A 13602-nucleotide genomic window follows, 5' to 3' on the forward strand; every position below is an offset into this window, starting at 1 on the left:
GTCGGAGTTTGTAAACTGCCCTGGGACAAGGGACAGCGGCATGGGTGGCTTCCATAGGTCCGCTTTATATAGCGTTGCTTGTTACAGCAGAGTGAGCTAAAAGTCCCGATTGGACTTGAGTGTGCAAATGATACCATCTTCATTCGGGTCAGTGCACCTGCGTGCTGTCGGTTTTCAGTCTCTTTCGGGGGCTGGCCCAGCGGAGTGCTGGCATCACGTTGGCTCTTCGGAACTCACCGGGTAGGCGCGAAAAACCCACTGGTTCTACTCTGGGTGGACCTAATGGCAGAGAGATGTCTGTGATCGTCAGCCAGTGGTTTTTCCTGGGCAGGGCTCACCCGTGGTTCTCCCTGAGAGCCATCCCTGTAATTCTTCCCATATGTAACAGGAGGTGGATATCTTTGCCACTCATGTCAGACCATGTGGCGCCGCATCACTTTAGGTGGGCGGCCGATGTATATGTTTTAGTTTTTTTTTTTTTTAAAAGATTTTATTTATTCATTTGAGGCACAGAGATGCACAGAGAGAGAGAGCATGAGCAGGGGGAGAGGCAGAGGGAGAGGGAGAAGCAGGCTCCCTGCTGAGCCAGGAGCCTGACGTGGGGCTCGATCCCAGGACCCCAGGATCATGACCTGAGCCGAAGGCAGACAATTAACCATCTGAGCCACCCAGGTGCCCCAATATATGTTTTAGTTTTTATGTTTGCCCTTTAAAAACTAATCATTTAAAGGGCCGGTGGGAGAGGAGAGTGGGGAGTTCGTATTGAATAGAGCTTCAGTTGGGGAACATGACAAAGTTCTGGTGGTGATGGTTGCACAACCACGTGGACATACTTAATGCCACAGAGCAGTACACTTAAAAATCGGTAAAATGGGGCGCCTGGGTGGCTCAGTTGGTTGAGCGACTGCCTTCGGCTCAGCTCGTGATCCTGGAGTCCCTGGATCAAGTCCCACATCGGGCTCCCTGCTCGGCGAGGAGCCTGCTTCTCCCTCTAACGCTCCCCCCTCTCATGTACTTTCTCGCTCTCTCAAATAAATAAATAAATCTTTAAAAAAAAATCGGTAAAATGATCAGTTGTCTTCTGTAGATTTTGCCATATTAAAAAAAAATGAGTAACTTGTTTGCACTTTGGTCATATTCAAGTCAGGTTTCTCTAAAGGACTTTTAATTTTACTGACAGCCCTTTATTTGTTTTAACTTTTACTGCTTGCTCTACGTAGAACATACTTTTTAATCATGGAATTCAGTACCGGGCATGAGACTCAGTAGCTTTTGTACATGTGAGTCTTTAAATGGGAAAATTCCAGGGGCACCTGGGTGGCTCAGTCAGTTAAGCGTCTGCCTTCAGCTCAGGTCATGATCCCGGGGTCCTGGGATCAAGTCCCACTTCGGGCTCCCTGCTCAGTGAGGAGTCTGTGTCTCTCTCTCCCTCTCTCTCAAATAAATAAATAAAATCTTAAAAAAATAAATAAATTGGGAAGTTCCAAAGTATGAAGCACAAACTGTCACGTGGGCCCTGAGATTCCTGGCAGAGGAAAAGTGTGAAATGAGGTTATACTGTGAGTAGCCCCGGAGGGCCAACTCCGGCACTGTCTTCTAGGATACTAACAGGATGAGAACAGGGTGTTTTGTTTTATTTCTCAATTAAATGCCAGTGATGTCACCAGGAGTTATCCTTCCCCTGATCTTATAAGTCCTCTACTGTTTGATGCAAAGTAAAGTCTTACCCAGTTCAGCTGAATTCCACGCAGGTCCCTTAGGTGAGACCACAGGGTCTGCCGCAGTGGCTAGACGGGCCGGGGTGGGGCCACCCTAATGAGTGTTTGCACGCCACCCTGTGTCCCCACAGCAGGAGCTCATCGAGAGCATCAGTCGCAAGCTGCAGGTGCTTCGGGAGGCCCGGGAGAGCCTGCTGGAGGACATCCAGGCCAACAGTGCACTTGGGGATGAGGTGGAGGCCATTGCCAAAGATGTCTGCAAACCCAATGAGTTTGACAAGTTCCGGATGTTCATTGGGGACCTGGACAAAGTGGTGAACCTTCTGCTGTCGCTGTCCGGCCGCCTGGCCCGCGTGGAAAATGCCCTCAATAATTTGGACGACAGTACTTCTCCTGGTGACCGGGTAGGTACAGCGTGGGAAGGTCGTGCGCGGGGTGTTGTGAGTTCACACCGTGAAGCCTCGCACAGCTCCTAGGCAGCCCGTCCAGAGCTCTCCATCTCTTTTCATGGAATGGACACAAACAGGTGCTGCTGGGGCGCACGGGGCCTTGAGCACCGTTGTCATTGGATGGCAGGGCTGCCGTGATGTTTGGGAAGACCTGGGGGTTCCTTGTGACATCTCTTCATCTGTTCCCAGTGATCCTTACTAGTAACGGTGTCTTCCTCAGAAATCGTCTTTTTCACTTGACTACGTGGAAGTGGCGCTCGGCTACTCTGACAGATTACAAGCACTCAGTGATCGTGGAATTCAGTGTTCTTGCTGCTTTTAACAGGGGTGCACACGGCAGTCTGGAAGGAGCCGAAGGACTTGTCTGCCTTTTCTCCCTTTCTTTTTTTTTAAGATTTTATTTATTTATCAGAGAGAGAGAGAGCACAAGCAGGGGGAGCTCAGGCAGAGGGAGAAGCAGGCTTCCCGCGGAGCAGAGAGCCCGATTCGGGGCTCGATCCCAGGACCCTGGAATCATGACCTGAGCCAAAGGCAGATGCCTAACGACTGAGCCACCCAGCTGTCCCCCTTTTCTCCCTTTCTTGAGGTGTGCAGCTTGGAACATGTCTCTCAGTGGGTTTACGTTTCGGTTTTTCACGTGCAAAAACGGGAAGTAATATCTACCTCATTGGCTTTCCTTCCTGGGTCAGATATCAGCAGAACGTTGAGTTTGATTCAGTGAGTAGGCCATCAAACTGTCATCTTTATTATTAATAAGACTCCTTAGCTTCTCCGAACGGGGAGCAGAAGAGGCACCCCTCTCCCTTACTCCACGTGAGAGTGGCGTCGGCCACATAAATCTTCTAGGGTGTGCCTTTCAGACTGATGTAGTTCTGTGCTTAGCTAAGGAACTACCATTTGAACATACTATATAAGCATTTAAGAAATAACTGGGACCCTTGGGTGATGTTCAGATTCCATATGGCTGTTTTCCCCATCTTTGCCAGGTGTATCTGAAAAGAGGAAAATAACATGAACAGGAAAGAGAGATTTATTTATATGTAACTGGCATATTCTCAAGTATTGATTTAAGGGAAAAAGGAGTATGGTCTTTGCAGCTCAGCCCATCTTTAATCCATCTTTCCCTCTCTTTGTGTGCAACGGACAGAGACTATTTAGAATTTAGGGATGATAGGGGCGCCTGGGTGGCTTAGTTGGTTAAGCGTCTGCCTTCAGCTCAGGTCATGATCTCAGGGTCCTGGGATCGAGCCCCGCATCGGGCTCCCTGTTCAGCGGGGAGTCTGCTTCTCCCTCTCCCCCTGCCCCTCCCCCTGCTCATGCTCTCTCTTTCTCTCAAATAAATAAATAAAATCTTTAAAAAAAAAAATTGAGGGGATGCTAGAAGGAGTCATAACAGTAAGGACCATGCCCGTGGTCCTCCAGGATACCAGACTATAGGTACCGTACATTGGTGGCCCTCACCACATCCTGGGGGTCCCCCCGAATGCGGTGTCTCATTGCCATGGCCAGGTGCAGTGCAGTGGTCCCGTGTCCAGCATAGCTGCCATTGGAGGGGAGTCTGTCAGGCAGTCGCAGCTTGGTGAAGCTAAGGTTTTCAGAGGCGGACATGGTAGCCAGTTAAAAGACACAGAGGGAGGTTTTATAAGGCTCCCTCCATCTTTCCAGATAGAAAATGAATACGTGGGTTGAAGCAGACACATCTGGTCCTCCCCCCAGTCTCTGCAGCTTCCTGTCACCAGTCAGCCCAATTGATTTTAACAGCCCAGGCGGACTTCTAGAATCCGTTAACATCTGTTTTCCTTTGCATTGGAACAAATTTGCTTTGCCTCCCCTCTTTCCGTGTCCGTTAGTTTGACGTGGAGATGGAGATGTCCCGCGGGGGTGGCCAGGATGCCCCACACGGCGGTGTGGTCCCGGGTACGTCCTGGAAAGCTGCACACCAACAGCGCTCTTCCTGCGCGTGGGTGTTTTGCAAAGCACCGCCGTGTCCGAGATGCTCACGCGTGGCTGTCGGTAACTTGTCCGTGGCCAACTTGCAGAGTGGTGGAACACCAGAGTGGCTGTCCGGGTGCCCAGGTGAAGGTCACTCCGAGGACACGAACCCCCAGCTGACGACTGGAAGACATTTCGTGCGTTCAGCTCTTCCTTTCTTAGTTTTCATTAAACTCGGAGATGGTCGGGACAGTTCGGTGTGTATTTTGTAGACAGAGAATGACTCTGAGTGCCACGTTTGGGGACTGGGGTTGTCTGCCCCACCCCAGGGCAGGACATTTATAAGGAGCCAGGGAGTCTCCCCCATCGCCCTGCATCTCTTCTGCCTGTCCTCGCTCCCTCACCTGTGTTCTTCTGCAAGTTTGCCCAGAGGCTCTTCTTCCTGCCAGAAGGGTTTAGGAATCCTGCTCTGGAAGTTCTTTAGCATCTATTCCTTTTGCCGACTTCCCCGAAGTCTTGTCACAGACAGGTCTCTGACCCACCTGGGATCCCTAAGTCCTGTATACCTTTCGAGCTTCTCGAAAGTCTGTAGTTGTCTGTGGCTGGACTGCTCTTCCCATCACAGCTGTTTCTCTGAGCCCTTCAAGGCCAAGGCCACTGGGAAGAAGTAGAAGCGGGACAAGCCTGGGAGCGCTTACGGGAGGGCTGGGGCCAGAGCCTGCTGGGGCCACCGAGTGCACTCCGTCCCCGCCCCAGGTATTCCCGTGTGGACGCCATGGGATCTCTGGTCCCTGACTTCGGCGTCACAGGACCTGCCGGCATTGTCGAGCTGTTGGCCGCAGCTCTTGCTGTAGCCCTGCTCCTCAACCGGCTCGTTTCGCTCTCTCTCTCCACAGCAGTCGCTGCTCGAGAAGCAGCGGGTGCTCATCCAACAGCACGAGGACGCCAAGGAACTGAAGGAGAACCTGGACCGCCGGGAGCGCATCGTGTTCGACATCCTGGCCAGCTACCTCAGCGAGGAGAGCCTGGCAGACTATGAGCATTTTGTGAAGATGAAGTCCGCCCTCATCATCGAGCAGCGGGAACTGGAAGATAAGATACACCTGGGCGAAGAGCAGCTGAAGTGCTTGTTCGACAGCCTTCAGCCCGAAAGAGGCAAATAAGAGGGGCCCTCCCTGGCAGGGGCAGAGACTGGCCCTGGGAGCTCCGTTCCTGAGGATGCAAGTAGAAACCCCAGCCTGTATTTATAATCTCCTGTAGCGCAAATCCTCCGGTAGCAAAATGGCTGTTAGGAAAGCAATAACTTCCGTGTGTGTTTGCGATGGTTTATTTAATTTTTTAGTTTCCCTTTTGAATGCGGAGCAGAATGTCTCACCATTAGCCATTTTTCCTTTGCAAGTTAGCGCACGTGGCAGCGGGCTCCGGTGGACGGCGACTTGGTGCAGTCTAGACTGTGGGCTCTGGTCGCGTGGTGCATGCAAGGGGTCGTTTTCACGGGTAGGTCTGCCCTTCCTCCCGTCTTCACATCCTGAAGCAACCGCTCGGGAAGGAAGCCGAGCGAGTCTGTAAGGTGCATGAGAGGGGAAACCCTGGCGCACGTCTTGTCCTGTGATTCATCCAAAGCATGGGCTGCCACGTGTTCTCCCTGTTCGTCCGGTGGTATGGACCATTCGTTGTCCCTCCTTCGTTGTCCCCCAGCAAAAACCACGATGATCTGTGATGCTCATGTGTTAACATTTTGGAAAGGTGAATCGTTTCCGACTGGTGAAAAACCAACTGTGAAATGAACAACCTACGTGTCGGGTTCACTCATTCTAAAATCTCCACTTACACAAAGAGTGTGCATGCTTTAAAACACACGCACAAAACAAATAGCTTTAGTACTGGTATCACGGTTCAGGGGGTGTTTCCCTGCAAAGTGAAATTAACTCTGTTCATAGTGTGTCCAGTAGTGTGATGTGCTTGCTAGACATGTTTCCTGACAGCAATAGCAGATTTCCGAAATTACTTTATCCCCAGGACACTTACTCAGTGTGCATAGGGTTTTTAATGATAATTGGCTACTTGTCTCTTTAAATCTGCTACCAGGCCATAAGGGTTACATTCCATTTACTTGTAAGAACCTTTCCTCTGGTTTTTCAGGGGTCCTATGGACTCTACAACCCCTAAACCTGATCTTCTTCAGCCACAGAGTTTATAGATTCTGTGCCCTTTTTACTGGTTGAAATGGCAAGATTCTAATGGAAGTCTATTCACTAAGAAAACACTGTCATGCTGTCCATTTCCAGTGGACAAGTCACAGACTGGGAGAAAAGATTTGCCAATCACGTATGTGACAAAGGATCTATATCTAGAACATATAAAGAACTTACAGAACTCCACAGTAAGAGAACAAACAGCCCAGTTAGAACATGGGCAAGAGACTTAACTTGGCACTTCACCAAAGAGGATGTATGTACGCATGGCAAATCGGCGCGTGGAAAGATGTTCAACCACCGATGGCTTGGTTATAACGTATGTTTTATCTACGTCGTTGCAGACCCGGCATGCTGCTTACAGATGCTCATCTGATTCGGTGCCTGGTAAAGGGCAGGAGAACCCCTTGGATAACTTCATGTTGAGATGATATCCGGATATTTGTTTGATTGAGGGATCTTTTAGATCCTTGTTTTCCCCGTATTGCCATAAAAGTTTTCCAGCAGGTGGGGAGACGTCCCTTTGTCAGCAGTGACCATTGCCTTACCAAAACACACCTGCGCACCAATGTCTTAACTGACTGGTGTCTATACTTCCTGAGCCAGAGGGGGTGAGCTGGACTCCTGAGCCACAGCATGGGTGTCTGTGCCCCCCATAGAGGGGTCCAAACTGGCAGGCTTCAGTAATGCAGGCAATAAACACTCTTTTTGGCAAACCCACCCATGCCAAAAAGATAAATACCTTTTCATAAGCTGTCATTCCTATTGAATTAAGCTATTTCTGACTTGAAAAATCCCCATGCTGCGAATGAAGTGTCCTCCTTCCCTCCTGGTGTAGCCCCTTGCTATGAAAACTGGTCACTTCAGAAAAGGTGAAGCTGGCTGTCCACGGACCTCCATCATTCTCCCCCAGGGGAACAACCACAGTAATTTGAGTGCATTTTGCTTTTAATTTAGACAAAGCTTTTATCTGTGATTCTTTCCCCTCAAATACAGTATTGTGAATCATTTTGATGATAAATATGTAAAATGTGAATAGTAGAATTAATGTGTCTGTATCCAGCCTTTTGAGGTCTTTGGAGGACGTTCTCTTATACATAGCAATATGTAGAGCTCTACTACGCTTTCAGCGAAGCACGTCACCATTACTGTCCTGTGCCCTTCCCCTGTTTGCCTCTTCAACATCTGGTTAGCAGGGACCCAAAGATTGCAGTGAGTCGATGTACATAACTTTGTCTATAGCTGTATTATTGCATACAACAACAATCTGGTGCTAATGTTCTGCCCTTGGCATTCTTAGGTGGCGGCTGACTCCTGCCCCCTCTGTCATAGCTCAGCTCTGGAATGCTCTGTATCGCGAGATGTCGGTCAGGGGCGTTGCTGTGGCTTTTATCCTGCCTTCCACTGTGGAAAATGTGTACATATTTCATGCTCAACGCTTACCACTTACCTCTCAGCACATCGTCCTGCTTGACTTTAGCAAAATAAATAGTGTCTTTGAGTGAATGGAGCATGTCTCTGATTTACCTATGTTACATCTTTTTTTAAGTAATCAGACTGTCCTCACCATATGTCAAATCCGGATAAATTGCGGGATTATTTGTATGTGTGTCACTGTAGGTCATTGTAGCCACAGACGTTGCCACGGTTCTGCTGTGGGACAGGCAGCTGTGAAACCGCATCGTGCGGTAAAGGATCTCTGTAGCTCATGAATTTGTAGACCGTCATACTCTCTGCTCCATGTGCCTGTCATCTTCCTCCCGGGACCAGCAGTCTGGCCTGGGGACGTCCGTGGCAGGCGCATGAGAGAACCAACGCAGACACAAAGATATTTTCTCATGGACCTGGTTGTATCACACGTGCGAACCTTCCACTGGGAAAGCGAGTCCCACAGCTGAACTCAGAGCAGTTCTGGGATGTGTCCCACCTCTTCGGTGGGAGGAGCCATGAAGTTACGTGGCGGAGTGTGGCTACAGGGTGTGAAGAATCGGGGCCAGGGATGAGCTCCATCTCCCACACCAGCGTCTAGTCATATGGAAAAGCACTAAAGCGTCCTGGACCCCGAAGCCAGGTTCCCAGAGCAAGGCCATCTCTGCTGCTCCCTCGCCTGATGGACAGGAGCAAGGTGCTTGGCTTCTCTGAGCCTCTGAGTTTCCTCCCTTGTCATTGGAGAAGGGCTGCGGAGCTCAGGCAAGCTAATCGATGTTCATGTGCTTAGAGACCATGCCCACTTCAGGGAAGTGCTGCGTAAGTGGATGCTCTTGTGTGTTCCTCACTCCATCTGGACCTGGGGGGAAATGGCTTCCCTGAACGAGTCTGCCAGAGCCATCAGGGAGAGGAGGATTGCTTTTGCTTGGGAGGATTAGAACGGTTTCTGTTCTGGAGCAGGTTTGTGGGGCCTGAAGGCTAGACAGGAAGGAGAGGGCCTCTTTAATAAAAATTCTTCAAATTTAGAGTGCATATTTACTGAGAATGGGAAAAAATCTATAAGTTAGACTTTTATAAAAGTGGATGAATACCACAGATCTTGTTTGTATTTCTGGCCTCTAACCAGACTACTTCAGGTTGTCTCGTCTGAGTTCTGAAATAGTTGGGAGATGAGTAACTGGGGACAATTCAGATGCGGCCATGGCTTGCCACAGTGGTGCCAGGCTGCGGTCCCGTGGCCGTGTCCCACGACCGGGTCCCATGGCCCACTGATGACGATGTTTTGCGTGCTCATGCTGATGAATCACACTGGTGACAGTGTGGTCTTTGCTGTGGGCCCATCAGACTTCTTGAGGGGAAGCTACCTTGGGTACCCTGAGACCCAGTCTGGGATGTGGGGACACCAGACGTTCACTCCATTTTCAGACCTGTCTGTCGTACTGCCACAGATCTGTGCCCTACAAGACAGGTGTCCTGGAAGCGTGTTTTCTGCATCTCCCGTTAAGAGAAGAAAAGCAACGCACGGTGTGTTTATTCTTGTATGTGGTGCATCTTGAGTCATGGTGACCCACATGAACACCCCATGAAACCCGAGCTGTGTAGTCGCAATCCCCTACCTCCCCACCAGATGCCCCAAAAATGCTTGTGGCCGTCTCAGCGCCGCCTGAGACGGGCAGGCAGAGAGGAAAGAGATGGAACACATGACTGAGCGCAGTGATGGTGTCTTTGCCAGATTTCACCAAAGCATAGAGCTGGGCTAGCTTAAACCTGGTTATCAAATTCAAAGGCGAGCCTGGCCAGATAGCATTATCCAAAGTGGCGAAGACCACGTCGAGGGGTGTTCACGTGGCTGACGGCACCAGGAGGGGGACACGGATGGCGTCCGTGGCAGACTCAAAGAAGGACGCAGTTTGCTTTCTGAGGTGTTCTTGCTAAAAATACATCAACCCGGGCGCCTGGGTGGGTCAGTTGGTTAAGCGACTGCCTTCGGCTCAGGTCATGATCCTGGAGTCCCGGGATCGAGTTCCACATCGGGCTCCCTGCTCAGCAGGGGGTCTGCTTCTCCCTCTGACCCTCCCCCCTCTCATGCTCTCTCTATCTCATTCTCTCTCTCAAATAAATAAATAAAAATCTTAAAAAAAAAAATACATCAACCCAACCCAAAGTGAGGGAAATTCTTTAAAAACAAGGCCAAGCCTTAACCAGTTTTCTTAAAGTGGGGGCCAAGGTGATGAAAGGTAGAGGATCTATTCAAAACAGGCAACCCGGCAAGCGAACACGCGTGACCCTAGGACGCGTCCCGCGGCAGTGAAAGGACATCCGCTGCCTGATCGCTGACATTTGAACAAGCCCCAAGATCGTACACTTGTGTGGATGGTGACTTCTGGCTTCTGATCGTCGCATCGTGACTACATAAGCTGTGTCCACTTGGGAAGTTTGGGTGGAGGCTGGAGAGGTCTGTGCCGCTTGCCACGTTTTTGTAGGTCTGAAGCTATTTCAGAATGGAAAAGTCAAAAAATTTGTTTTCAGTTTTCAAGGTTTTCCTTTTGCTCATGCAAAGACCCCTTCCTCGTATCTCTCTACTCTTGTCATGTCCTCTCGGGACATGTGGAGTTCACGTATGTTGTCGTGAACAGGATCCAATGGAGCAAGTCTGGGCTGCCTAACGTGTGTTTAACCCCAGTGCCTCTTCCACTTTACCCAGTTTAAGTTTCCGTAACACGCTTGCCCACTAAACCTTAAGCCCTCAAAGCTGAAGGTGGGGAACTGTGTATATTTGTGCTTGTCTGCTGAGTGCCTGGTACAAGGGAGCGCTTAATTTATACACAAGGATTGAACGAGCAAGTAAATAAAACAGGGCATGCAGTGTGCATCGCTGAGCGCCGTGAGATTTCCTTCTTTTTTTCCTCAGGAGACCTGCAAGTCAATTAGGCCCTTCGTCTGCTCTGTCCCCTTTTGTGCCAAGAATGGCATCTTCCTGTGCAGATAAAGATGCTCAAGCTGTCAGAGACTTATTGCTACGTGAGGTAATATATTCACATATCTCCTTCCCTCCTCCTCTCTCTCATTTCCTTTTTTTTTTTTCCCTAAGAAACAGGATTATACTAATCAAGTTTTTGAAATTTTTCTGTTTAACAGTGTTGGGGGGCACCTGGGTGGATCAGCCCATTAAGCATCTGCCTTCAGCTCAGGTCATGATCCCAAGGTCCTGGGATCAAGTCCCACTTTGGGCTCCTTGCTCAGCGGGGAATCTGCTTCTCCCCCTGCCTGTTCCCCTGGTCATGCTCTCTCTCAAATAAATAAATAAAATCTTAAAAAAAAATAAAGCTGGGAACTTTTCCCTTAACTATTCATCAACATAGTGTTGAATTGCTGTGTCATATCACACCATGAGGATATAGAATGGCTCACCAAACATATTCTCTAAATGGGTTTTTTTCCCGTTTGTCCCCAGTTATAACCTCGGTTATATAGGTCATTGGGTGTGTGTTTCAGTTACATCTTTGTACATATCTCTGCTCATTTTCCTGGGATAAATTCCTTATGGTGGAAACACTAAGCAGTTCTGGTAGAATTTTGGCTTCTCCATAAAATCTAGTCCGAAGTGCCGCTTAGCTGACATTATGTGACTTTCTGGTAGTCTCGTGTCTACGAAAGCCCCATTTGAAGCTATTCCCAGTCTTAGGTCAATTTCTCACAGATTAGGAATTACTGCACATATTCCATACGGTCTTACCCATGTGTATGATGTGTCAACAAGCCTGTGATCCAAGCCTAGCTAGAAGGAGGCCCTTTCCGACAAACTAAGGGTATCTTCCCTAGTGTGCCAGCTGCCTGTGGTCTTTCCCAGCTCAGTCTCGCCCTGGTGGGTGCCATTTCTGCTAACACCTGCCTGATGATGTGGGTTAGATGCCGTGCCTGGGGGGACAAGAGAGGAAGGGTGTAGGAGACAGGTCTGACTCAGATATATCTTAAAAGTGGACTCTCATGACCCATTAATAAACCTTACCCACCCACCCACCCCCCCAAAAAAAACCTGATAGGATACGTGATGAAGAAAAGAAACGAAAGAGGTGCGCTGATCAATGAAAGAACGGATGGTGTCCTGGCATTTAGGACCTAGCAACCAAGGGATTTGTTTGTTTGTTTTACTTTTTTATTTTTGTTTTATCTTATCCTTCTTTAAGTGGGCCCCATGTGGAGCCCAACGCAGGCCTGAACTCAGGACCCTGAGACTAAGGCCCAGAGACCAAGACCCGAGCTCAGATCAAGAGTCAGCCATCTAACCGACTGAGCCCCATGCCCCGGGCACCCCTGGGACCTAGCAACCGAGAACTTAGAAGGTGAGGACAATGGGTAGCAGAATGTGGGGACAGCGGAAGGCTCAGGAGATGGCCTTGGAGGCGAGCGGCTGGCTGGTGTGATGGCCGAGACCTCCTGTGTGCCTTGCTGAGGAGCAGCCATAGAGGAGCAAGGAGGGCGTCCTTAGAGGAGCCGCGTGGGTTTCTGTGCGTCTGGCCCAGTGGCCGGCCGCCCTCCTCCCCAGACATTCCTTCCCTCGGAGACTGTGTCACTCCTTAGTGGAGGTATGGCCCCTCTTTGTTGTGTGTGTCTGACTGTGGTAAAGTAGAACACGAAATTGATCATTTTACCACACCTTTAAGTGTACAGTTCAATGGACATGCATAATGTTGTTCAGCCCCCACCACCACCATCCATGTCCGGGACGTTGGCCTCTTCCCAAACGGAAGCCCTGTCCCCGTTGACCGCCACTGGCCACATTTGTGTCTCCCCCAGCCCCTGGCAACCGCTGTCCTACTTTGTGTGTCTGGGACGCTGCACAGAAGCGCAATCACACCATTTGTCTCTTGGGGACTGGCTTATTTCACTATAATGTCTTCAAGGTTCATCCGTGTTGGAACAAGTGTCAGACTGTCCTTCCTCTTTAAGGCTGAGAAATACTCCCTTGTGTGTAGAGACCCCATTTTGTCTATCCATTCATCCACGGATAGACATTCGGGTTTCCACCTCTTGGCTATTGTGAAGGATGCTACTATGAACGTGGTGGGGGTAGGGGGGCAGGTATTTGCTTTCTCTTCCGTTGGGTATATACCAGGAGCTGGGATTGCTGGATCCTGGGGTAATTCCACATTTTTCAAGTTTTTGTTGTGTTTTGAGTTTTTGTTGTGTTTCCTGTCCTCCATTGTGTTTTGACTCCTTGACCACACAAGTGTTTGTTTCACTCACTCTCAAAGATTAATTTGCTGTTCCTTGCTTTCCCATTTGGATGCCCATTCCTGGTCTCTTCTGACGTGGATTCGAGTGGTACCACATCAGCGTCACCCACCAGTGAAGACTAAGGAAGGTGCAAGGGGCTGACCAGCACAGAGGGCCACCTAATCCCACGTAGAACCTCTTCAGCTCGCTCCATTCCACAGCCTTTGTGCTGTGACACCATAGTAACGTCATCGTGAGACAGCCTCACTGGGGTTTTTTTAGGTTATTGCTATTTATTTTATTGGTACTTCATTGCCCTGTTTAAAGTCCACCTTTCATACTCCACAAGGCCCACCTTTTCTGAAACTGCCTGTGTCCTCACCATCTGCATGTGTCCTCACCATTTGCTTCCCCTTTTCTCTTTCATATTCTCCAATCACCCAACATGTGTAGCCCTCACATTTGGTCTCCTTGGCTAGGGAAAAAAAATAATCTGTCTCTGCGACATGCCATCGTTCCACCCTTAGAAGTAGAGACTTTCCAGTCTGAACCAAAGACCCATCAGAACTCAGGCAAAGTGTGAGGTATACATTGCAAGTGTTAATGAAAACTAGCACCTACTAGAACACTCCATTGAAAGGTTTCCCATCTTGGAGAGAGCAT

The 13602-nt window shown here is 49.5% G+C and overlaps 1 protein-coding gene across 5 annotated transcripts in view; it reads left to right on the forward strand.

Annotated features, from left to right (window-relative positions):
* Window positions 1-7804, forward strand: part of SHROOM2 (shroom family member 2) — a 149835-nt gene extending 142031 nt beyond the window's left edge. For 3 of the 5 annotated variants that reach the window (XM_064573706.1, XM_064573709.1, XM_054507101.2), the window contains 2 exons: window positions 1850-2122; window positions 4996-7804. In XM_064573706.1, coding sequence (XP_064429776.1) covers window positions 1850-2122; window positions 4996-5262 — 540 coding nt within the window. In that variant the 3' untranslated portion in view covers window positions 5263-7804. The remainder of the gene's footprint in view (window positions 1-1849; window positions 2123-4995) is intronic. The other 2 variants (XM_064573708.1, XM_064573707.1) reach the window with 2 other exon arrangements.
* The last annotated feature ends 5798 nt before the right edge of the window (window positions 7805-13602 follow it).

The sequence above is a fragment of the Mirounga angustirostris genome, unplaced genomic scaffold (genome assembly GCF_029215605.1).
Source record: "Mirounga angustirostris isolate CCGP_5_RB_7025 unplaced genomic scaffold, mMirAng1.0.hap1 SCAF_11, whole genome shotgun sequence".
In the NCBI taxonomy this organism is placed as follows: Eukaryota; Metazoa; Chordata; class Mammalia; order Carnivora; family Phocidae; genus Mirounga; species Mirounga angustirostris.